We start from the raw sequence: 25,678 nt of genomic DNA, 5'->3' as shown, positions 1-25,678 counted from the left end.
GACATGCATGACTGTGACTGATGAAGGCCATCTCTGGTTAATCCTGTAGCATCTTACTGTGATTAACCATGACCTCAAGGCCCAGTTTAGTCTGTAGCCCACTAAGAGATGAGTTTCGACTGAGACAGATTGGTGTGTCCAGCTGTCACTGAGGAAGTATGACAGGCTAGCTAAGCAGCAGCAGCACAGGGACAAGAATAGCCAGTCAGACCTTGGTTTGTATCCTAGCTCTGCCACTCTCCAGCTGTGTAACCTCTCTGAGCCTCAGTTTTCTCTTCTGTAAGTTGGGAATACTAATACCTACTTACTAGGGTTAATGTAAGGCTTAGAAGTCACATAAGAATGGCCTGCCCTAGGGATTTTGGACTTACCTAGCCAGCCCGCACAAGCACATAAGCCAATTCTTTGCAATAAATCTCTTAATATATATCTCCTATTGGTTCTGCCTCTTTGGTTGAACCCTGACTGATACAACCACGCAGCACAGAGCTAGGCCCCCAAATAGAATCCATTTATTAATACTATAGTTAATTGAACTTGATCTATATCTACATCTTCATCTGTATGTATATCTAGTTATATATCCAGCTGAGACTTTGTGCCTGGCGCTTCCTACTCCGTTCCAGGGAAACAACAGAGACTAAGACTGTCGTTGCCTGCACCGCCTGAGGATACTGGGCGATTATGGCTGGAGGGATCCATGTGGTGGCTACTGTGGCTGAGACTGGTTCCTCTCCACGCTGGGGGCTGGATTTCTGACAATCCGACAATCTCCTCTAGGGCCAAGTGTGGTTGGAAGCTGAAACTGGGTGATAATGGGCCAGAGGTGATACTCAGGTAGATACTGGCCGACCCGGACCATTCCTGAGCATCAGATTGTGGCTACTAGGCAGTCATAATCTTGACCCCAGCTTCAGCAACAATGACTGAGACCAAAGGACCAGTGCTGGTGGATGTGTTTCTGGAGCAGGATATGCATAGTTTGGTGAAAGTTGTTACCCATGGCTCAGGAGCTGAAACGTGTAACTGAAAGTGGCAAAAGACGACATTTGATGGGGCGGAACCTGCAGCCGCGGACCGTTCTTGCCGAGACCAAGAGCTCTGCCGGGCCGCTTTCCCCGTCGCGCCCGTCCCGCGCCAAAGCGCGAGAACTTCCGGTGAGTTTCCCCGGTGTCTCAGAGTGGGGAGAGTCCGAAGCTGGTGAGTGCGGCGTCCTGGCCTGTTTTAACTCCTCTGCTTTCGTTGTCTGTGTGGCCCGGGCTCCCTCTTCCCGGCTCCGGATCGCGGAGTGCCCTGAAGTGGGATACCTCGCCGGGACGTACGCGTCCTGGTCTCTGGCCGGTGGTGGGACCCTGGTGGCTCTGCAGGCCTTTCTCCCTAAGAAACCGTCACCAGAGACACCGTCGCCACTACTTCCTGGGGCACCCGGGGTAACTTCGCGCTTTTTTCCCCTAATTTTAGAACTTGGGGGCCGGAGACTGTGGCCGCGTCCGACATGGTTATGTCCGACTCTGTAATTTTGGGTAAGGTATTTGCCCAAACCATCCCGTCGTTTCTCATCTACAAAATAGATATCATGTTTTCATTAAATAAATGCTTATCAAGCATCTTTTATGTGCTCGAGGTACAAAAAGGCTCAAGTCTCACGGAGCTGACAGCTGTCTATTAAACATAGGCAAATTTGCAGCCTGATAAATGAAATGGAAAGGTACAAGGTGCCTTGAGAGTGTATCACTGGATACCTGATCTAGCCCCGGGACATGGACTCAAGGAAGCTGGACTGAGGAAATGACAGTTGTGCTGAGATTAGAAAAATGATTTGAGGAATAGGGGAGGGAAGAGTTTCCTATGCAGAGCAGACTCCTGCTTGAGGGTCTAAAAGAGGCCAGTGTGGCTGATACAGAGAGCTTGCAGGGGTGGGGTGCGTGGTGTGAAACAGTCTGGAGGAGTTGCCAGGGACCAGGCAGCATAGACCTTGTAGGGTTTGTAGGTCACGGTAGGAATTCTGGTTTTCCAGGAGCCACATGAGAAGCCACTCAGATGACATTAAGTGTGGGTGGTGACATGCTTAGATTGGCACTTCAAAAAGTTCATTCTGGCTGTTGGATGGAGAGCGGATTGGAGGGGCAGGCACTCTTTGGGTGAGGGACAGGTAACTTGGAGTAAGGATGCGGTAGAGAGAAGCAGATGGATGTGACTTTCTGCATTCCAGGGCATTTTCTCTGTGCCAGGCCATGTGCCAGCTGCTGACGATACAGTGAGGAGAATTATGGGCTGGTGGAATTGGAATAAAGGAATGTCATTATGAAGGAGGAGCACACAGATGCCCCAAGGGAAAATGGCTAATTGATGAACAATTATTCTGAATGCAATAGCTCTTAATTTAGCAAGTATTTATTAAGTACCTTCTGAATTCAGGGTTAGGAATAAGAAGGTGATGATGCAAATTAGTTAGCAGTGGCTTTCAGACTTTTGACTGTGACCTACAGTAACAAATGCATTTTACCTTATGACCGAAAGTACATACAAACACAAAAAAAACTTCAGAAAACAGTTATTATCTTTGTTACTCATGATGCACTCTGATTTTTTTTTTTAATTCTGTTCCTTTCATTTAAAAAAATTAATGTTGGTTGAAACTCTACATTGCTTTCTTGACCCATGAATGAGTTGTGATTTGCAGTTTGAGAAAAAAGTGCTGATTCAGAGTGAGAGTCCTTTGTAGTAGTTTTGGGTTAAGATGATAAAATATGCCCTTAACATTTTTGGAAACTGGTTGGTCTTCCTTTCCCCCCAGTTTAGTTTTAACATAAGAGTAAGACAAATTAAACAGGCAGCTGGTTCTTCTGTTTGTGACATTTGGGGGTCTTGTTTGTATATCTGGCTGGGTTAGAAGTGCCTAGAGGGCAGTGACTGTCCTACTCTGTGGATGTTTCACAGATTATTGTTTCAGGCAAAGATCCTGGCATAGTGCAGGCGCTTGGTGATTACTTGCTGAATTGAATAGGTAAGTATCTTGGGACTAGAAGGTTAGATAATTGTTTGGATTAAATTAGTTCATGTTGAAACCATTCCTTATAAATACCACCCAGTCAGTATCTGCCTGCATACATGTTTTATCAGTATGGCCTCATGGATAGTTCAGAGGTGGGTAGAATAAGTGTTCTAAGCTCTTTCTCTTCTAAATACTGATCTTGGGCCAGCCACACCACCTGAATCCATTCTGGGCAAGTGGTCCAGAGTTTCTGCTGACTGTGCACCCTTTGGGAAGTTGTTTAACTCCTTGGACATTAGGGTTTTTATGTGTAAAATGGGAAGAGGAGGTTTGTGGCTGAAAAGCTCTCCACTTCCCAAACCTTTTGTGAATTTTAGATACTGAGCACTCACTTTCCACCTTTTGTCCATATCTGGGCCTTCCTTTGGCTTATGAGAAATTGGGTATATCCTTCTCAAGTCCTTGGGACTCTTTAGCAATCGAGTTTAGGCAGAGGTGTAGTGTAAGACAATTTAGGCACAGTTATAGTTTCGAATAGACCACCCAGGCTTTCCCCACCTTCAGCCTCTGTTTTGTGTGTGTGTGTGTGTGTGTGTGTGTGTGTGTGTGTGTGTGTGTGAGAGAGAGAGAGAGAGAGAGAGAGAGAGAGAGAGAGAGAGAGATGTGAGAGCAGATCCTGAGTGGACAGTGGGAAGAATACTGGCCTGGAGGACAGGGTACCTAAGTTCTAATTTGTGAGACCTTGAGCATGTCACTTCTCCTTGATGTCTTTCTAGCTGTGAAGTGAGTGTTCTCGCTCATTAAAACACAAAATCCTCTTTCTCTGTGAGTCTTATTTTCCTCATTGGTAAAACTGATTAGGTTTGTGGTGAAGATTAAAGGAGATAATTATGTCAAGGGTCTGATTCAATCTGGCACATGGAGAATCCTCAGCAAATGATGAACTCTGATTTCTTTCTTTTTTCAGTTCTGTAAGACAAGAAGGGTTGTTCTTTTGGTCACGTACCACTGGTCTCATGGCTGCCATGCAGATGGATCCTGAGCTTGCCAAGCGCCTCTTCTTTGAAGGGGCCACCGTGGTCATCCTGAATATGCCCAAGGGGACAGAGTTTGGCATCGACTACAACTCCTGGGAGGTGGGGCCCAAGTTCCGGGGCGTGAAGATGATCCCACCAGGCATCCACTTCCTCCACTATAGCTCTGTGGACAAGGCCAATCCCAGGGAGGTGGGGCCTCGTATGGGCTTTTTCCTTAGCCTGCAGCAGCGGGGGCTGATGGTCCTGCGCTGGAATGCAATTCGAGAAGAGGTAGACCTGTCCCCAGCCCCAGAGGCTGAGGTGGAGGCCATGAGGGCCAACCTCCAGGAGCTGGACCAATTCCTGGGACCTTACCCATATGCCACACTCAAGAAGTGGATCTCACTCACCAACTTCATCAGTGAGGCCACAATGGAGAAGCTGCAGCCTGAGAGCCGACAGATCTGTGCCTTCTCAGAGGTGCTTCCTGTGCTGTCCATGAAGCACACTAAGGACCGGATAAAGCAGAATCTACCTCGCTGCGGCACTGAGTGCAAAAGCTACCAGGAGGGCCTGGCCCGGCTGCCAGAGATGAAGCCCAGAGCCGGCACGGAGATCCGCTTCTCAGAGCTGCCCACACAGACATACCCGGCAGGTGCCACGCCAGCAGAGATAACCAGGCACAGCATGGACTTGAGTTATGCCTTGGAGACTGTGCTCAGCAAGCAATTCCCCAGCAGCCCCCAGGATGTGCTCGGTGAGGAGGGACGAGACTCTTTGGGAGTGGGCCAGGGGAAAAGTGTATGGTAGAGGGCTTTAGAGTAAGGGCTGCATCTTGGACTATCTAGTCCAGTGGTTCCTAAACTTGGCTAAGGAAGAAGTCTCACCCAGTCCCCCTGGGGACTGATTCAAGAGATCTGGAGTGGAGCAATACCTGTCTGTCTGTCTGTCTATATAGTAAGCAAGCGCCATAGGTGAACCTGATGCAGCCAATCCTGTGTTTGGGAGCCACTGATGTGGCCCAGCCCCTCATTTTACAGATTGAGGTTCACAGATGGAAAGGATTTGGCCAACTATGTGGTTGAAATGAGACCAGAGCCCAGGGCTCTGGGTTCCCATCTGCCTCCTCAGTTCGCTTCTGATTCTCTCAAGGTGTTGGTCTCTCCACTGGCTTAGACCAGGATGGCGATTTAAAAAAAAAAATTTTTTTTAATGTTTATTTATTTTTGAGACAGAGAGAGATAGAGTGTGAGTGGGGAAGGGGCAGAGAGAGGGGGAGACACAGAATCTGAAGGAGGCTCCAGGCTCCAAGCTGTCAGCACAGAGCCCGACGTGGGGCTTGAACTCACGAACTGTGAGATCATGACCTGAGCCGAAGCCGGGCACCCAACCGACTGAGCCACCTAGAGGCCCCCAGGATGGCGATTTTTAAAAAATTTTTATTGCTTTTCTCCCTTAGTGCAAAAATAATATATGGTCATCAGAGAAGCAAAACAAAAATTCACTCCCAATTGCCACCATCTAGAAATAACCTTTTTTACATTTTGGTGTATTAACTTTTTGTCTTTTATATATGTATGTATCTATGTGCAGTATTTCATTTGAGTCTCTGTATATTTCTATGAATTTCCTTTTAGTTTTTTTTTTCTTCTACTTAATTATACGTGTTTGTGTGTATATGTGATTTTTTTACAAAAACAAGATTACAGTATATTATTTTGTTATTTTATAATCTGCTTTAATATAAACATTTTTCTATGTCATTGAAACAGTCCCTCTAATGTGGCTGCTTATGTGCCATAGTTATTGAACTAACCCTCTGTTGATGGACCTTTAAGATGTCCCTATTTTCTCTATTGTGTCATCTAGTGAACATCCTTGTGTGTACTTAGACATACATTTAGGGTTGAAATTGTTCAAAAAACTTTCTTTAACGGTTATTTTTGAGAGAGAGAGAGAGAGCGAGCGAGCATGAGTGGGGAAGAGGCAGAGAGAGAGGGAGACACAGAATCCGAAGCAGTCTCCAGGCTTCGAGCTGTCAGCAGAGCCCAACACGGGGCTCAAACTCACGAACCATGAGCCAAAGTCGGATTCACGACTGAGCCACCCAGGCGCCCCCAGGGCTGAAATTGTTGATCAGAGGGAGCATGTTGCCAGCTGGGGTGAGGCTGTTGTGTATCACCTCTGAAATGTCAATTTAGCAAAGACTGCATGGTTGGAGAACGATGTCTTGTTTCAATTTATATTTCTTTGATTGCTAGTGACAACAAACATTTGTCACACCTTTAACAGCTATTTATATTTTTTCTTTTACAAATTGTCCAGGTATTTGCCTATTTTTCTGTTGGAAGATCAATGAGAAATTTGAATATAGGGTCCTCTATATCATTGGCTCGCTGATGAAAGGGCATGTTTTAATGGGTGCATCTTAATGCATTAAACAGTATTATCGTTTAATAAGTAACAGTTGAAATTCTGGCTTAGAAATGAACAGAAATCCTGTTTTCTACCTCTTAAACATTTTAGTTCTTCACAGTAATCTTGTGAAGGGTCTGTTGCAGGGATAACTATATCTTCCTGACAGCTCCTTGAAATTATTTCTGATCTCATAATTTAATTTTAGACTAGGCCAGAAATGCATGAATTCAAGTAAGTGCCCTAAATTCAGAGAATAAGCTCCTATTTCCACAACTAACCAGGTAAAGCCAACTGTAGAAGCAAATCATTAACCTCAATCGTACAAAGAAAATTTGTGTCTTGAAAATATCAGTCAACATCTAATATCTGGACCAGGCAGCTAGTCAAACTTAGTTCCACAAGCCTAGGAATAGGGTACTAGTTTTTCGGGTCTCTGGAGGGAACAGAGATCAAACAGCATGCATTTAAAGAGGTACTTGGTGTTGAGTGCATCTGTTCTTTGTATGGCCCACATGTAGGTATAACACCACAGAAGCCCTCATTAAATTTGAAGCCAGAGAGAATGTCTCTCATCAGCAACAGTATATCTTGGCAACGAGAGACCCAGTTGCTTGCCCAAGGACAGTGGCTTCTGGATCATCAGGTCTCTTTGTTTGAGACAGGCATCTGGTGGAAATGTGGGAATAATAATAACCGATATTTCTTGAGTGCTCCTTTGTGCCAGGCATTATTCTAAATGCTTTACATGTACTATACTGATTCATTTAATCTTCACCACAGCCCTCAATTAAGGAAATTGAGGTATAAACAGATTGAGTAACTTGCCCAAGGTCAGACAGCTGTGAAGGGTAGAGCTGAGATTTGAACTCAGGTAGTTTGGTTCCAGAGCTGGTGCTATTTAGCCACAAAGCTGTTCATAGAGATCCAATTACAGAGCCCTGTGGGTAAGCAAATGCAAGTGATTTTGGCTGGCAGGCTAAGCCTGGAACAAATACTCACGAATTTTCCTCTTCTGGGGGGCTCTGGAACTGTTGTCACCCGATAGGAAATCTGTTTTACCTTTCTGTTGTTCCCACTGGCAAGCATTGGATGTGTGACCTTGGGCAAGTCCCTTGACTTCATCTGCAAAATGAGACAAGTACCACTTTCCCTGAACACCTTCTGGAGTTGCACTGAGGATTACGGGGTGTAGTACAGCATTTCCCCGGTGCTGGAACAGACCGTCTGCATCAGAATCACCCGGGGAGCTTTTTCGAGCTACAGATAGTGACGCTTCATCATCTGTCCTCAACCAGGATCTCCGTGGGTGCAGCTTGGGCAGCTTCATCTTTAATCAGCTCTGCTAGTAATTCTGCTGGGCAGTCCAGTTTGGGATCTGCCTGGCATAATATGCATGAACACATTTGGTAAACTTCTTAAGTGCCAGGCATATATTAGGTGTACTTCTTTTGTAGTCTGATTTTACAAAACCACAGTTTGGTTTTTCGTGGCTTGAGTTTACAGCAGTTCAGCAAACTTTTACTGAGCATCTGCTCAGTGCAAAACCCCGCCTAGTAGGAGTGCTCTGCAGGGGTGCCAGGATACAAGGCCACCACCCATTGCTGAGGTCCAGTAGACTTGGCGGCCTTGTACAGTCAGCCGGCACTCCACCGTCTCAGGATCATTCTCTCTGTGCCTTTCAGGTGAACTCCAGTTTGCATTTGTATGCTTCCTCTTGGGGAATGTGTATGAGGCATTTGAGCACTGGAAGCGGCTCCTTAATCTCCTGTGCCGGTCTGAAGAAGCCATGGTGAAGCACCACACCCTCTACATCAACCTCATCTCCATCCTGTACCACCAGCTTGGCGAGATCCCCGCTGACTTCTTTGTGGACATTGTCTCCCAGAACAACTTCCTCACCAGCACCTTACAGGTGAGCCATCTTTTGGCTGACACCCATGGGGGTCAGAATTAAGGCTAGGATGGGTGAAAGCACCCTGGGAAGGTTACTCTTTTGTTTCAGTTACCTAACCTCGGGCTGTTTCCTGGTTCTCTCCTCTACTCAGTTGTGAGTTCCTTGATGCCAGAGACCCTCTCTCTGTACCACCATTTCCCTGACTTGCTCCTGGAGTGCCATGAAGTGGGGTACTTGGCATTTGAATAACTTCCACCTCTATGAGTTATTCAGCTCAAAACTGTAGCCATAAGTTGGTACTACCCAGTAGGACAGAGTTTTGAAGCTTGTTATTTCCAGGGAAACATCTGCAGCTCCTTAGATCTCATTTAAGCATTAAAGTAACTTTGATTTCCTGTTCAAACAAAACGTGCCAGTTTCTGCAGAGATTCTCTGACCGAAAAAGTGAAATTTGCTTTTAACTTGGCAATTAAATTTTCATTATGAGTGATAATTAGGGAAGAAGCTTCAAACAACTTACAATCTTCATCCTGTGCTATTTCCTCCCTTTGCAAATAGATTAGCTTCCTTTATGTTCTTGGGACAGCCTCTGTCACTCACATTTTGTAAGTTTCTCAAGTGTAGAAGATGCAGAAGCTGTCAATTTCCATACTTTTGTTCCCTGAGCTGCTTTTTTCTCCCTGTGTGTGATACCACTATGAGGCCCACTCCTTACAAGGTGGCTATTCACTAACCTCCCACACCCTCCCAGGGTGAGAGAAGGAACGAACTTTCAGGGAATGCCTGTTGAGTATCAGGCATCATGGTTATCATGCTTCTTGGATTCCCTCATTTAATCTCTCCGAAGCCCTTCAAGGAAGGGAGGATTATTTCCTGTTTACAAGTGAGAACATTGAGACTCAAAAAATTAAGTCATTTATACAAGGTCACAGAGCTGGTAAGTGGCAGAGTCGGGATTTGAAACCAGGCCTGAGTCTTGTGCTTATGCCCCTAGGTACTGCATATGACGTAGATCCCCCCAGTAAGGATTCTTGATTGACATTAGTGGAAATACCACCAGGGGCTTGTTTCTCAGGTAGTGGACACTTTTCGAGAAAAAAACATACTGTTGGAAGAATCCCTGTGAGCAGGCAGCTGACAAAACTCTGGCGGTTGGAAGACTTGTGTAGACCATGGGGACAAGTTGGTCAGCTGATGGTTTGAGCCTGGCGTATTCTACTTCAGAAGAGTTCTAAAACTGCTCTTTTACTGGCTATTGATATAACAGAGGAATTAAATCCCTTCATCTTTCCTCCTAAGGGGAAATTCTGCCCCCCCCCCCCACCAAAGTTATTGGGTTGTGTGAGCCAGTAACTGATGAGGGGTGAGAGGGGGCATCCGCTTGCTAACTTGCCTCTGGCAGTGGCCCATGGGAATGACGTGCTACCCTTGTGATGTGCGTTAATGCTGTCACACAAACATAGGAGGGCCACACTGTGTCATTGGCTGTCCTGACCATTGTCAGCACAACCGACAGCTGAGCTCTAATTACTGACGCTGTGTTGCCAACAATGATTTATGAAGCAGAGAGGACCCAGATGGGTTGCTAGATGCCCAAGTGGAGTGTGCAAAGCTGATGGAAGAATTCTGTCTTTGGACTTTTCACCAAGAACATTTGATGTTCATTTTTTAGAAAAATCCAGGACAGGTGCCTTTAAAAAAATATATCAACACATATTTTTGAGCATCCTGCCTTTATATACAACACTCTGCTGAAGGTGTTGAGGGTTACATATATTAGTTAGTCAGGGTTCCTGCCCTTGAGGGATTTATTCATTGATTTAGCAGGTATTTGCTGAGCATGTGCTATATTCAAGGCCCTGTTGTAGAACTGGGAATAGAACTTTGAACAAGACAGAGTCCCTGACGTGGGAAAGCAAACAAATGAATTGACTCAAGTCCCTCCAGACAGCATTGTTTAGAAGGCTGTCATGCCCTAGTACCATTTTCCTGAGGCAGGCCTTGAGACCTGTGTGGTCTCATCTAGACTGCATCAGTCTGTCAGCTCCCACGCCAACCCCGGTCAGTCCACCCATGTCTCATGCTGCATCCTGAGTTGCTTCTCTGACATGCGGACATGATCCTACTTTTCTGCATCTCCTTGTTTCCTAGAAAGTTCAAAGCCCAAGCATAGGTCACAAGGCCCATTCTGATCTGGCTCCTGACCTGTTCTCCAGCTTCTCCTTCCTCTCCCTACTTCCCCCATGTCAACTCTAGCAATAGTGGTCTCCCTGCACATTCCCACGTATGCCATGCTATTTCAGGCCTTTTTTTTTCCCCCGATGGCACAAAACACATAACATGAGATCTACCCTTTTAACACATTTTTAAGTTTACAGTACAGTATTGGTAACTATAAGCACAGCAGATCTCTAGAACTTTTTCATTTGGCATGACTGAAACTTTATGCCCATGTTTCATGCCTTCTTAACAGAACATGATTTTTGTTCTACCCGATGTGGACTTGTTCATCCTACAAGATGCCCTCAAGGCGTTTCTCTGTGAAGCCATCCCCGATCTCTCTCCTTTACATATTATTAGCCTACTTTGGACGTGTTGCTATTATATTGCACAGGCCTTGCATGCTGAAATATGTACGTTGTCTGCCTGACTTCCCCACTAAGCTGTGAACTTTTATCCAAAGCCTGTTTGTTGTTCATCTGGTTATTTTCAACACCTAGTCAAGGCCTAGCATTTCTCTCACTTTGTGTAATTGGATGTTTTTAGATGGATGGAATGCATCAATCATGTGGTAGTGTAAATAGATGCCTCTAATATGATGGGTATAAATAGTGCAGTGCGATCAAAGGGCAGTATAAGCATCATAAAGGAATTGGTTGATTAAGACTGGGGTTGCAATATGAGGAGGTAGAGGATCAGCAGTGGCTGTGAAAGGAGGCATTTAACCATGTGTTGGAAGGATGAGTGAGATTTCAACAGGCACACTGTAGAAAAGGATATTATAATACCTTTTTTTTTTTAATTTTTAACGTTTATTTATTTTTGAGACAGAGAGAGACAGAGCATGAATGGGGGAGGGTCAGAGAGAGAGGGAGACACAGAATCCGAAACAGGCTCCAGGCTCTGAGCAGTCAGCACAGAGCCCGACGTGGGGCTCGAACCCACGAACCATGAGATCATGACCTGAGCTGAAGTCGGACGCTTAACCGACCGAGCCACTCAGGCGCCGCCCCCCCCCCTTTTTTTTTTAAATGGAGAGTTAACATTGGTACCATCTTGGCAGTGAGAATCCAGTCCCCCCACACAGACGCACTCACTCAGGGTGTGTATGAGTCAATGAATCAGTCCATGAAAGCCTTCCTCAGCCAGCCGCCTGCTCTGCCCCCAGGTAGTCAAGTAAGTGGAACTGGCTTTCTTACTTAGGAACTTAAATGCTGCTACCCACGGAGAGGGACTGGTGTTTGTATGTGTAAGCACTTAAAGGCTGCCACATTAGCTGGTATAAAATTAGCCACGTAATGGCCTCTGTCATTAGAGGCCCTTTTGAATAGATGCCACTGATTTTTATAAATCCCATGGATTTAGGTTGAATAAAAATTATTTGTTTTACAAAAATAGATACAGTTTTTTTCTTTTATTAAGAGCAACTTGAGTCACCATAATTTGTTTAAAACCAATGAAAGGATAATCTGAATTTAATAGTGTGTTAGAAAGTGAGTTATGTACAAAATAAGGATTCTCGTTGCTGATTGCATAGCATTTGGGCATATAGTCACGTAACCTGTTTTTTAAAATACTTTTAGTCACAGTAGGCCACCTATGCTTTCCAGCTTCATTTCTTACCAATATTCTAAATGCCAGTGTCCATCTTTAACTCTTGATGGAAAACACTGGCTCTGACAATGATGTCTATAGTATTTTTATCACAGCACCAGCCATGATCAATTTCATCTACCTGCTCGTACACCTCCTGCCACCAGCTATCCCTTTGTCACATTTATTGTGTGCATTATCTCGTTTAGCCTTCACAACAATGTTCAGAGTTAAGTGTATAATTTCACTTTATGGTGAGGAAACGGGATCAGAGAGGTCACATCATCTTGCCCAAGATCACCAGAGCTAGTGGATAGCAAGGCTGCGTTTTGATTCTGAAGCCTGTGGTGGGTTCCCATTTATTAGCCCCAGATGAAACATTCCAAAGTCTTTAAAGTGACGTCAGAAGACATGATTCCTGCTGCTTTTTACTCCTGGTAATCATTGTGAAATGATAGTTTTGCTTTTAAGACCACTTTCTTCTTCTGCAGGTGGAAAGAGAATGTTCTACCTCTGGCTAGTTTCATTCTAAGTTGAATAACCATTTGGGAATTGAAAAATTAGGAAATTTCATCTTTTTTGTCTGTCCAAAAAATAGGATAAGATAGTGACTCAGCTACCCACCTTGATATTTTGAATTTCTCAAGGTGACCTGACTGAACTCAATTTATTTAACTTGGGTTTAAAAGGAGGCTCTCACATCTCTGATTAAAGTTATTTACAATTTTAGAATATATAGACTTAATGATGAAAATATGAATACCTTTTTCTATATTTAAAGAAAAATACCCAAGGGCTGTGCTTTTATTGTATTTTATTTTATTTTTGTTGGGGTTTACTTTTAGTTTTAGATAAATGCAGTTTTTTGTCAAGTGTTATTATCCTTTTTCAGAAATATTTTTTAAATATCCAGGATTAATCTTCCGATATTAAGATGATTCATTTCTCAGTGATGTTAAGTGTTTATTTGATTTCACTTTAATTAAAGTAAAACAGATCATTATTAAATGTTCTGAAGAAACCATAAAATTAATCTAAAAACAAGAGAATCAAAGTAAATTCTTACTTGAAAACTAGGTACTGTCTATACATCTCCTTTTCTGAATCATGGGTTTTTTAAATATTAAGTTTGTTAACTACATGGGCAAAAATAGACCATTGGATGCCAGGGGCTTGGGTAGGGGGAGGGTTTGACCACTAAAGAGCAGCACAAGGGAGTTTCTTGGAGTGACAAGACTATTCAGTATTCTGATTATGATGGTGTGTGGGCCTCAGACTCGTAACACTGAATACCGAAAGAGAAAAACTAATACTTACCTTGATTATATTATACAGTGGTTGCATGGGTGTACACATTTGTCAAAACTAATTGAACACTTAAAATGGGTGAATTTAGTTGTATGTAAATTATACCTCAGTAAAGTTGCTTTTTAAAAAAAGTCCCTGGCTCCCCATAGGGCAGTGCTGAAAATACTACTAATATATTAAGTCTGTGTCAAGACAAAAAGAAGGTCTCGGTAGGGAGAAAGGATTGAGGTTTCTCTACTTGGACTGGATTTCGCTCAACATTTATTAACTTGCTCAGTGTTTATCACCATTCTCATCTGTACAGTGGGAATAACAATTTCCTGGCCTCCTACCTCCCAGGTTTGTAGTGTCCAGGCTTGTAAAGATTAAATTGACAAGTTCTTTAAAAAGGACAAAGCACTTTTTAAATTAGGAGCCTTATTTTTCAGACAGAAGCCTTCTCTTATACCTGCCTCTGGTTGATTTTACTCCCCGGCATCGTTTGAGAGATGGTTGAGAAGGATGAATGATGAGTATGAGCCCAGCCTGTTTGGACCTGTCCCTCTTGGCCATTGCCAAATGCAGGGCAGCCCCTGCATCTCATTCATATCTGTCCAGTGAACATCCTGTGGGCCCTAACTCTATGCCAGGCCCTGGGCGATACGCTATGTGGAACACATTGAGAATAAAGACTCATCCTCTACCCATAAGGAGCACAGATCACTGTGATACAAGCACAGTGTGAGAAATGCTATAAGGAAGGCTCAGGCCCAGTGTGAGGGGAACAGAAGCTGGAGCAGTTCATTTCAGCTTGGGCTTTTATAAGAGGCATGTCACAAGGAGGTAGCTTGTGAGCTGGTGGCATTCAGGGGCCACCTCCTCCCCAGGATGAGTCCTTTATGTTGTGCAGCACTATCACATAATTATTGAGCAATTAGTTGGTACCAAGGACTGCAAAAGTGAACCAAAAATGGATTTTCATAGAACCTGTGGTCTTCATTTTTTTGCTCATTAAACACCGTTATGTCAGACTCCGTGCCAGGAGTGTGGTATGCAGTAGCCGAGAGTCACTGCTTTGGAGTGGCTCCTTGTCTCTTGGGAGAGCTCAACAGCAAATGGGCTGTTACCTAACTGAAATTGAGGCTATGTTCGTGGTAACCCTGGGCCCTGGAGGAGCATAAAGGAGCACCTGTTCCATCCTTGGTCTGGGAAGACATACTAAAGGAGGTGATGTCTGAGCTGGACCTGAGTCACTAGTGGAAATTAGTAGGTGAAGAAGGTGAAAGTTGGGGTGGAAGGGTAGTCTAAGCAGAGGAAAAAGCATGTGTGTGTAGAGAGGCACAGAAGAGGCAATAGAGCATGTTTGGCAGCTGCTCAATGTGGCTGGAGAGGCAGGGCTGTGTGGAGAGGGGTACAGTTTACTGTGTAAGAAGAGGAACAGGAAGAGGCTTTAGCAAATTCAGCCAGCAGCCTCCCCAGGACCTTGGGGCACACCCAAGGGTATGCAGGGCCTCCAGAGCTAATGCTGCTTGAAATGAGGCTTCTCTGCTTCCCGTACAGGGGCCCCTCCCCAGAGTTCAGCCGGGCTCCACGTTCAGCACTCCAGGGCAAGCTCCATTAGCTGCCTATAGACAGGCGGCCAGTTTCCCTGCTGCCCTCCCACCACCAAGCTCACACAACCCCTCTAATTAGTTATTGATCTGTTTTGTTGTGGCTTTGCTTCCCGCTCCTGTATTTAGTCGATTCCCAAGTTAATGAAACCAAATTCTGTAACCCCCACGCATGCTTCTGCACATACTCCCCTCCGCCCCAACCTCAGTCACTTCTGTCCTTGCTACCACTCCAACAAAATGGATCCAAACAGAGACCGCTAAAATGAGCTTCACTCCTGCTAATAGGCAGTGGAGAAGCAGGTGTCCCTGGAATCAGATGTAGAGTACACCTGTTAATTTTATCAGATCAAGGCTCCTGGAGATGAGATTCCTTCCATGGTGGAATGTGGGCTGGCCACAGCACTAGACTGATGTGGAACAAAGAGCTTCTCCCACCTTCATGCTCCTGTGTCTGTAGGGTAGTCTGGAAAAAACTACCCTTTCCCTTCTGTGTGGTTTTTATCCAGTCATTTAACTCCTCTTTGCCTCCATTTCCATAAAATAGGCATTCTGGTGTGTCTTTCCAGGGCATTGTGAGGGTCTGTTGGGATATTCTGAAACTTCTTTGAAAACAGTAAAATAATATGAGAAAGAGTAATGAGTTTGCTGTTACTCTTAGAAGTAATTGGGATCCAGGAAAATCACATGTAGAGAAAATTACTGTTCTGCCCCCTACCCATGGTTATATCAGATGAAACCGAATTAAAAAGAACATCAAAACAAGGGATTAATATCCAGAATATATAAAGAACTACAGTAACTCAACAATAACAAAAACCTGACTAAAACTGGACAAAGGACTTAAGTAGACATTTCTCCAAAGAAGACATACAGATGGCCAGTACATCTACATGAAAAGGTGCTTAACATCACTGCCCATTAGGGAAATGCAGATCAAGACCGCAGTGAGATACCACTTCATACCCATTACGGTGGCTATTACTAAAAAATAATGGGGGCACTTGGGTGGCTCAGTCGGTTGAGTGTCCCACTTGGGCTCAGGTCATGATCTCACAGCTCATGAGTTCGAGCCCCGCGTTGGGCTCTGTGCTGACAGCTCAGAACCTGGAGCCTGCTTCAGATTCTGTGTCTCGCTCTCTCTCTCTCTGCCCCTCTCCCACTCTGTCTCTCTTTCAAAATAAATAATTTTTTTTTTTTATAAATAAGAAAAAATAACAGATCTTGGCAATGACGTGAAGAAATTAGAACCCTTGTTCATTGCTAATGGTAATGTGAACCGGTGCAGCCCCTGTAGAAAACATATGGTGGTTCCTCAAAACATTAAGCAGAATTACCTCATGATCCAGAAATTCCACTTCTAGGTTTATACCCCCCAAAATTAAAAGCAGGGGGGCTCCTGGGTGGCGCAGTCGGTTAAGCGTCCGACTTCAGCCAGGTCACGATCTCGCGGTCCGTGAGTTCGAGCCCCGCGTCGGGCTCTGGGCTGATGGCTCAGAGCCTGCAGCCTGTTTCCGATTCTGTGTCTCCCTCTCTCTCTGCCCCTCCCCCGTTCATGCTCTGTCTCTCTCTGTCCCAAAAATAAATAAATGTTGAAAAAAAAAATATTTAAAAAAAAAAAAAAAAAGCAGGGACTCCTGTCATGTCACAGTAGCATTATTTATAATAGCCAGAAAGTAGAAACAACCCACATGGTCATTGACAGGTGAATGGGAAACATAATGTATATGCATACAATGGAGTATCAGCCTTATAAAGGGAGAAAATTCGGATGCGTGCTACAACATGAATGAACTTTGAGGACATTTCATGCTAAGTGAAATAAGCCAGGCACAAGAAGACAAGTACTGTATGATTCCACTTGTACAAGGTACCTAGAGCAGACAAGTTCATGGAGACAGAAGGCAAAGGGTGACTTCCGGGGGCTGGGGGAGGGGCAATGCGGAGTTAGTGTTTAATGGGTACAGAGTATCATTTGGGGGGGGATGAACAAATTCTGAAGATGGATGGTGGTGATGGTTATATAGCAATGTGAACGTAGTTAATGCCACTAAATTGTACACTTAAAAATGGTCAAAATGGTAAATATCATGTGTATTAGTTTTTCAAACGATAATGTAAAAAATGGTTAAATTGGTAGGTTTTGTGTTACGTGTGTGTTACCACAGTTTCAAGAGAAGAACCTCAAAGACAACTTTCAAAGGGAATAGAAACCTCAGTCTGGCAGCCTGTGGCCCATGTAGATTAGAGCAGCGGTTCCACCTCGTTGGCATAGGGCCTGTGACTTTATGGGACACAGGGGCTTGCTTATAAGCCCTCCAAGCCTTTCTTGATACCAGCTGGTGTAGTTATTGTCCAGGTGCCCAGGAGAGCACCTCAGGGGACCAGGCCTGGGTGATGGCCCCACTGGCCTTACTCTCAATGGGGCATCTCTGCCCAAGATAGTAATTTTCCATTCTAGTCCTGCCCCAGCTTCTCAGCTGGGTTTGGACCTTCTTTCTTGGTTTGGGGGGAGCACAGCAGGTGGCCTGGGCCTGTGCCAGCAGCAGCTGATCCACCCGCCCCAGAGAGCTGAACACCATGAGGAAATTTCCACAGCTTTCTCGGCCCCCACTGTGTTCTCAGGAGTGACTTATCCTCTGTTCTCTGTAGGTTTTCTTTTCCTCCGCCTGCAGCGTTGCCGTGGATGCCACCCTGAGGCAGAAAGCTGAAAAGTTCCAAGCTCACCTGACCAAGAAGTTTCGGTGGGACTTTGAGGCAGAGCCAGAGGACTGTGCCCCAGTGGTGGTGGAGCTCCCCGAGGGTGTGGAGACTGCCTAACGGGGAATACTGTCAGCCAGGGGAGGCCCCTTCCCACACAGCTGCAGTCCTGGCCTCTCCATTCATCCCTTCCTACCAGGACCTGTAGGGGTAGTGGCCCCACCAGGTTCTGCAAAGTTAGAGCCAGAATTCCCTCTTTTACCAGTAAATAAGTTTCTTCAGTACCAAAGAGGCTATGTGCATCCTGAGGGCACATTCATGGGCTCCCATCAGCCTGGCCATGGGACTAACCTAACTGAATTCTAAATGGGCTCTTATAGAAGCTCTCGGGAGAGACCTGCCTCAGCAGCACCCCTACTTCATTCTGAATGAGAAGAATGTGAGCCAAAAACCCAAGAGAACTGATAGCTCATTCCATAGGATGGTTAGAAAACAAGACACCCTGGACTGCACAGGGTCTGAGATCTCCGTTGGTGACTTTAAAAGTTAACTAGAAGTTCCTAGGGAAATGAGCTAGAATTTCTGTCTGTCCCTTGTTGAATGGGAACACGTCACAGAAAACACAGGCCTGTGACCACTCAGGAGCTCCAGATTGGGAAGGGGGAACCCAGAAGACAGGTGGGTTGAGTCTGACGAGTGGTCAGCTTTTGCTTTCTCCGTCAACATCCCTTCCTCCTGTCCAGAGGTCCCAGTGGGTAATCATCCAAGACTGTTGTGGCCCCTGACCTCAGGGGCCTTGCTGATGCCACGTTCCTCTCTTCCATTCCACTCTGAGACCTCAGTCCCAGAAGTGGGACTTGGCAGCCCCTCTGTACATCCCCATTCCTCACCAGAGCCACCATGACTATTTCTGATGACCTGGAGATTCAACAACAAAGAGGAAGGTTCTTGCTCAGAATAGGCTTCTTTGGCCCTGCTGAAGTTCTCTGTGTTCAGAGTTCTGGAGATGACCTGACCCACCTGGATCTTCCCAGTCCTGCTGTGGAGCTGTCAGCCACAGGAGTAATGATGCTCCCATTCCCTTGGAGTCCTGAGGGTGTACCCACATACATGGGTCCTGCCACCCTGACCTCAAACTGTTGTACTACGATCAGAATCCCTGCGCCATTCTTTTCCAAGGCTGCGGCTCATACCAGGTTTCTGAATGAGAATCCGTGCTGGTTAAGACTTTTGGTTCCATTTGTTTCCTTGGAGATGTTTTTCCAAGAGCATAACGTACATTAAAGTCTTTGAGTTGAGATTAAATCCCCTTGTGTGAGTCTCTCTTGCAGTTAATTTGCCCAGTTCTCAGCTGCCAGGCCACTGTCCATAGACCCACATCTCCCTACTGAGCACCAGGAGACTCTGCCCAACATCTTCAGTCTCTGGAGGAGGCAAGCAGCCAGCTTTGCCTGCTGTGACCAGTGGGGCTTCCGAGATAGGCATACCGGAAAGGATCGAGGCCCTATAGCTTTATAATAACCAGAAGTTCCTCCTTGTGTGAATTTGCTATCCTCTTCCACCCAAAGCCCTCTCATCAGAACTACCTGGGGAGCTTGTTAAAAGTACGCATTCCAAAGGAATGAATTACTAGTCCATGCTACAACATGGATGAACCTTGAAAACATTGTGCTGAATGAACAGAGCCAGACAAAGCCCACCCATTACATGACTGCATTCATATGAGTTGTCCAGGATAGATCCACAGAGAAGTTAGTGGTTGCCAGGGACTGGGAGAGTGGGGAAGGGGGTTGACTGCCAATAGCTCCGGGGTTTCTTAGGTGATAGAAAGGTTCTGGAATTAGCGAGTGGTGATGGCTGTACCACCTTATGAATATACCCAAAAAAAACCCCACTGGAAGTGCACACCTAAAAATGGTGAATTTTATGCCATGTAAATTATATCTCAATAATAACTTTTTAAAGTACATATTTCCAAGTCCCACCCCACAGGGATTCAGAGGCTGTGAATCTGGATATGGCCTGGGTCCTGTGGCACACTCAGTTTTGAGTAACTACCCAGAAGTAACAGCATTGCAATTTAGTACTTAGAGTTCCATTGGGACAGAATTTGTGTCCTCCTGGCATTGTCAGAGCAGCGTCTGGAAGTTGGGTCATGTGAGTATGTTCTTCAAGCTGTTGGTCTGCTATCTACACAGACCCACTACCCCCTACAACCCACACAAACAGGGATTAAGAAAAAGTAACCACTAATTGCTAAGTGTTCTGTTAGTTCACTTAATCCTCACAAAAATATGGGCTAGGTGCTACTATTATCCTCATTTTACTGTAAGAAAATGGGCTCAGAGACCTTCAGTCATTCTGCCGGCGTCCCACAGCTAGTAAGGATTGAGCACAAGAGTCAAACCCGAGCCCCTTGGTGGCCAGAGCCCACACTCAGCTGCTGTGTTCACTGCTGTGATGTACTCTCTCCCTGCCCTTGCAGGTCTAGGACAGCCTTCCCTTCTCCCTGCTTCCCGGATCTAGGCCTGGCCCTGTTGCCAGCCAGCTGTGTGAAGTCGGACAAGTCACTTCCTTGGGCCTCGGTCTACTTACATATAAAGTAAGAGAGTTTGCTTAGATTTGGGGTTTCTGATATAGATTCTCCAGGCTCCCTCAAGAATTTAAAAGTGGACCATTGTGTTATTTTAAATGTTTTCAAAAGGGAAACTACATTTGCACAGGATAATGTGTCCGGACTGACAAAAAACCAATAGGTCTCTTGTTTGGGGCCGGAGTGACATCGACTCTGTCTCCTGCTGGTCCCAGCTGGCAGTCCTCTATGTGTCTTTGATGAATAAAAAATGTGAAAACAAATTAATTATTACTTAATACTTGCAATATTTCTGGAAGGCAGAAACCTTGCAAATGGAGAGCCAGTGGCCTTGCTGATCTGTAAGCTCCTTCCACTTCTAACACATCTAAAAGTGAAGCTGTTGGCAGGACCTGGCCTGATTTCCAAATCCCCTCAAATGCAGGCCTCCTGAGGCCTGGCTCTTATTTGCAAGGCTGCTTTATCCTATTAACAGAATCAGCAGAGGTAGCAAGTCTCCAACCACTCCCGCTGTCCCCACGACAACCCTCGCTGATCTGAGCCCATCCGTCTAATTTGTCACTGCTTGAGCGGTGGGGGAGTTCCCCGCCGCTGACTGCCTCTCACCATCGATAATTACTTTCCCAACGTCATCCCCTTGTAAATATTATTTAATATTCTCAGGGCACCGTGACATGTCAGTTTCTCCAACTAATCAGACTCTGGCTTGGCCAAAATGCCCTGCTGCAACGGGGGCTGGAAATGCACGGTGAATGGGCAAAGCCGTCACTGAGTCACATCCCCGTGACATCCACCAGACCCAAAGCAGAATGGAGTGGGACGCTCACCTGAGCTACCTGCTGATAACTGGGGGCGGTGTGGTCCTGTGATTCCGCAGGTCCACTCCTCTCCTCGGTCCCCAATAGACCAGGGCACCTCTATGCCTCAGAGTCCCATACATCTGGCCCAGGCAGGCTTTGTTTTCACTAGAACATTCTACCTCTGGAGTATCCAGGGTCTCCTTGCTGGCTCATGCTGGCTCATGCTGGCTCATTCTTCCCCAACGCTGGGCTCCTGCCCTGAACTGGCCTCCCTGCTGAGATGGGGGCTGGGGGTGATGAGAGCCAGAAATAGTGTCGGCTGTTCCCTGCTGGGGGGAGGGGTGTGTCCCCAACCTGCCAGGCCTTCTGTCCTGCATCCTCAATCTGGTGCTCACTGGGATAACAGGGTTATCTCCAGGTTTCTCTGGAGAACAGGAATCTTGGGAGTTATTGGTTAAAATGCTTGGTGGGAGGAAGGTAGGAGAAGTAGGGGGCTTCTCAGATGGCCTGTGTGAAAGAAACTCCACAGGTCTTTCCTCCTTGGTTCTTTGTCTATCTTCTCCCCTCCCCAGATTTCTCTATTTTTCCTGTGTCGCCTCCAGACATTTTTACCTGGCTCAGGTCAGGACTCTACTTCTAAAGGGATCCTGACAGACAGGTTACATTTTGGGGAGAGGGAGCTCTTACGTGAGAAGCAGTTGGAGAAACATGCGGGGCCTCACCCATGAGCAGAGAGGCTGGGGGAGCTATCTTGACGGAGGAGGTCTCTGCGCCCTTCAGAGTGCAGAGCTGGGAACCATGGGAGAAGTTACAGGGAGGCTGCCGTGGGCTCTGTTCCTTCTTCATCCAAACAGTACTTTCTGAGTGCCTGCCCCGGTGAGCTTACGCTCATTTGGAGGGGAGGGGCAGACAACAAGCATAAGAAGTAGGTTACAGAGATTGTTAGTTGTAAGAAATGCTCTGGCAAAAACTAGAGCAGGATAAGGGACATTGAGAGTGCTGGGAGGGTAAGAGGAGATGTTGCAATTTAAATGGGGTGACATTTGAGCACAGATTTGAAGGTGAGCAAGGAGCCATGTGGGCATCCATGGGAAGAGCGTTCCAGGCAGAATGAACAGGGAATGCAAAAGCCCTAGAGCAGGAGCATGCCTGGTGGGTTACGGGAACACCGGGGGTCAATATGGTGAGAGCACAGGGAATAGCTGGAGAGGAAATCTGGGCAGCCACAAGGGATCAAATTGTCCAGGGCTTACGGGCTGTAAGCATTTCACTCAGTGAAATGGGGACCCATTAGAGGGTTTTTAGCAGAAGAGTGACGTGGTCTGACTTTTGTTTTAACAGGATCACAAGCTGCTGCGTTGGCCGCAGACTGCCAGGGGAGAGGGGTGGGAGTGGGGACAGCAGTAAGGAAGCTAGAGTGGTAACCCAGGTGACAGAGGGTACTGACTTGGGCCAGATTGCTGTCAGGTGTACATATTGGACTGCATTCCTGCCTCAGATGAAGGATGCACTAGAGGCCTTTCGAGGGCTCTTCTAGCCTGATAAGCCCTTACTTCGCTGCAGTCTCAGAATCTAGGCACAATACTGACTCGTGGGGTCCCCATCCCCACACAAATGCCCTCTCTCCTGTCCCATCAGGGATCTGTCAGCCCTTCCCATTCCCACATGTCTGTGGTATATCTGGGCCGGTGGGGCATGAGGAAGGATTGGGGGGAGGGGGCAGCTGCCACAGGAATTCTGAGCCAGGGGGTGGAGGCAGGGGACTGGAAATGGCTCTGTTGAGAAGCAGTGAATCAGGGGGTGTGATAGGCTGTGGTGGCTCTGCGTCCCACCCCCCTCCACCGTGGGTGTTCTTGCTGCCAGTGGGCAGTGAGGAGGGTCTGCTTGCTGTTAGGGTTCTCTTGTGGTAACAGAGAACCGGGGGTGTGTGCAGCCGCAGTTGGTACTGATTTGTCCTGCTCAAGAATCACCCCTGCATCCACTCCCACCCGCAGCATTTCCGTGGGCTTCATGATTAATATGACCCAGCGTGTGGTGGGGGCCTCCTCCCAGCTGCTGGGCACTGAGCTGGGTCCTTACCTTATTCGGGCGGAGCACCAGCTCTTCAAGGAAGTCCTTATTCCTCATCGTGCAGATGAGGAAACCAAGGCATCGAGAGGTGAGGTTCAGGCCAGCGAGTCTCAGAGCCAGAATTCCAGCCCACCTGTATAAATGCAGCAGTGTTGGCCACCTCCAAGCACTCCTCAGGAAAGACAGTTACATCATCTGTGAGAGTTACCCGTGGATCCAAGGTTGCCAGCCCGACAACTTACTGGCCCCTCGGTTCGCAACAGCTGCCTCATGTTTCCACGCAGAATTTCTGTGTCATATCTGGCCCGTGGGCACACTGGATCGACCCGGCTCCAGGGAGGTGGAGAGGAGCAACATCTGGTCCAGAAGGAGGCTGCTTCTGCCCCTTACAGACCACTGGGGCTGCTGAGGGGCTGCTTAGTCCGGGGTGCACCCGAGCCTGAGAGCGGAGGCCCCTCTCACTCGGTCCTACCAGAGTTGCAGTGCAATCTGCAAAAGACATTTGCTTTAGAGAAAGATGCTGCCAGATGTGGGGCCTCTGAGAGGCTGGTTTCATGCCCAGGCATCTGCGCAGGTATTTTCCCCTGCTATCCCCTCTGTGGATCAATAAACGGTTTAATTTGGAGCCTAGCAGCCTGAAGGTAGAGAGTGGGATGTGAGAGGTTGGGGGGTCTTCGTGGTACATTTCGAATGAAGAAACCTACACCATTAGGCATTTCCCCTTTGGAAAGTGTTTATGTCCTCTGCTCATTTTCTGTCAGATCTTCTTTTTTTATAAAATATGCATTTATCTTATTGTAATGTATCTAAATGTTAGAAATATTTCCCCCCGATTTGCCTTTCGATTTTATGTTTTGAACTGTATGCTTTACTCTTTTGTATGTCAAATACGTCAAGCTTGTTCTTTTTGATTTGATTTTTCCCACTGCTTTAATGCTTAAAAGTCTATTCATCCATCAGGATGAAGTATATATGGGCCCATATTTTGTTCTAGTTTTTCCCAGTGTTATGCTTTTTTATTTTGTATTTTGCAACAGTCAAAACCATGTTTCCTCAGCCCCACTTAATCCATCCCCACTCCTACCTTTCGTGATTCACATCTACTCTGATTTTTCCTGTCCAGATTTGAAGTCCTAACGCCCTGACTCACACCTCCACCCTTGTCCTTTCCTCAGCCACCAAGGGCTTCTCACAAGCCTTCCTGACCCCCTCATGGCATTTACAGCCAGAGCCGCATACATAGCTGGCCCTTGCTATCACAGTCTGGTGATGTGCGGTAGTTTCTTGTGGCTTTTCAGGGCTAGAATCATCTGTTCATGATTCTGTGACGCCTTGCTCCAAGCATGGGGCTAAGTGCGTAAATGCTCCCTCTCTGAGAAGGCTCTGTCCCTGCACTTAAAGGGGCCCCTAGAATGGCCAGTAGATTGTACAACTCATTTCTATTCACCTCTCTTCTAGCGTCAAGCCTCCTTTGCTTTGAGGAAAACTTTATGTATTCTATGTCATCCTTGGGAGGAGTGCCAATTACAGTAATTCAGCCATCCTTCCATCTGCAGGAATAGACACAACTTTAGCTAGGCCACTTGGCCTAGCATCCCTGGGATGCTTCTCATAGGCGCAGAAGGGTGCCTTCTATTTTTGGAGTTCTGGAGTAGAGGACTCTCAGTTGGACCTAATAGGGCTTATTATACCCAAAAGCCCTTGCACCAGAAATGAGGATGAGGCCAACACAGAAGGAAGCTAAGCTGAGAGATGAGAAAGAGCTGATAAATCACTGGAGCACCTGGATCAATCCCTACCTGTAGCACACAATCCTCAGGCTTCCTCCTTCATGAGCGAATACAATACCTTTTTATTGACTAATTTTATTTGATTGTGGTAAGAACCTTTAACGTGTGATCTACCCTCTTAACAAATTTTTAAGTGCACAAAACAGTATTGTTGACTGTAGGTGCAATGTAATACAGCAGATCTCTAGAACTTACTCATCTTGCTTAACCAGAACTTTATATCCATTGACTTGTAACTCCTCATTTCCCCATCGTTCCAGCTCCTGGCAACCACCATTCCATTCTTTGATTCTATGAATCTGACTGTTTTAGATATCTCACAATAGCCAAGATGTGGAAATAACCTAAATGTCCATCAACAGATAAATGGATAATGAAAATGTGATATATACACGCAATGGAATATTATTTGGCCTTAATAAAGAAGGAAATTCTGCAATATGTGACAATGTGGAGACAAGCCCTGAGGACATTCTGTTGTGGGAAAAAAGCCATCACAGAAAGACAGATACAATATCTTTTTCTTACCCCCTTTTGATAGGTTTCTGCTCTTGCAGCCAAAGAATCCTGACTAATTCATTCCTGCATCATGAGGCTTTGGCCTGCCTATCTGCCAGACTCCCAAGGTGTCACAGTTCAAAGGCCACCGCTCATGCTGCCGTTGGTGAAACCAGGGTCCCAGGAGGGAAAAA

At 46.1% G+C, this 25,678-nt stretch overlaps 1 protein-coding gene across 5 annotated transcripts; it reads left to right on the top strand.

The window, feature by feature from the left end:
* Positions 1-1,132: 1,132 nt before the first annotated feature.
* Positions 1,133-25,678, top strand: AAR2 (AAR2 splicing factor). 5 transcript variants are annotated; one of them, XM_045053677.1, is made up of 5 exons: positions 1,185-1,200; positions 1,462-1,523; positions 3,963-4,768; positions 8,112-8,341; positions 25,528-25,678. In XM_045053677.1, exons 3-5 carry the CDS (start codon positions 4,012-4,014, stop codon positions 25,555-25,557), a joined length of 1,017 nt encoding a protein of 338 aa, XP_044909612.1. In that variant the 5' UTR covers positions 1,185-1,200; positions 1,462-1,523; positions 3,963-4,011; the 3' UTR covers positions 25,558-25,678. The 5 variants fall into 5 exon arrangements, with proteins under 5 accessions (XP_006929854.2, XP_044909612.1, XP_006929855.2 ...); XM_006929792.3 differs by lacking the exons at positions 1,462-1,523; positions 25,528-25,678 and adding an exon at positions 17,686-19,038 and having other exon boundaries at positions 1,133-1,200; XM_006929793.3 differs by lacking the exons at positions 1,185-1,200; positions 1,462-1,523; positions 25,528-25,678 and adding exons at positions 1,219-1,430; positions 17,686-19,038.

Source organism: Felis catus, chromosome A3 (assembly GCF_018350175.1).
Source record: "Felis catus isolate Fca126 chromosome A3, F.catus_Fca126_mat1.0, whole genome shotgun sequence".
Lineage (NCBI taxonomy): Eukaryota > Metazoa > Chordata > Mammalia > Carnivora > Felidae > Felis > Felis catus.
The sequence above is the reverse complement of the archived record's forward strand: the minus strand, read 5'-3'. Positions and strand labels throughout refer to the sequence as shown.

What these genes read in the sequence shown, in the direction of transcription:
- AAR2 (XM_006929792.3), top strand. Translation starts at nt 4,012, where the DNA reads ATGGCTGCCATGCAGATGGATCCTGAGCTTGCCAAGCGCCTCTTCTTT. An exon ending in CAGCCCCCAGGATGTGCTCG is followed by an intron (nt 4,769 to 8,111) that starts GTGAGGAGGGAC and finishes TGTGCCTTTCAG; the next exon opens with GTGAACTCCAGTTTGCATTT. An exon ending in TCCTCACCAGCACCTTACAG is followed by an intron (nt 8,342 to 17,685) that starts GTGAGCCATCTT and finishes TGTTCTCTGTAG; the next exon opens with GTTTTCTTTTCCTCCGCCTG.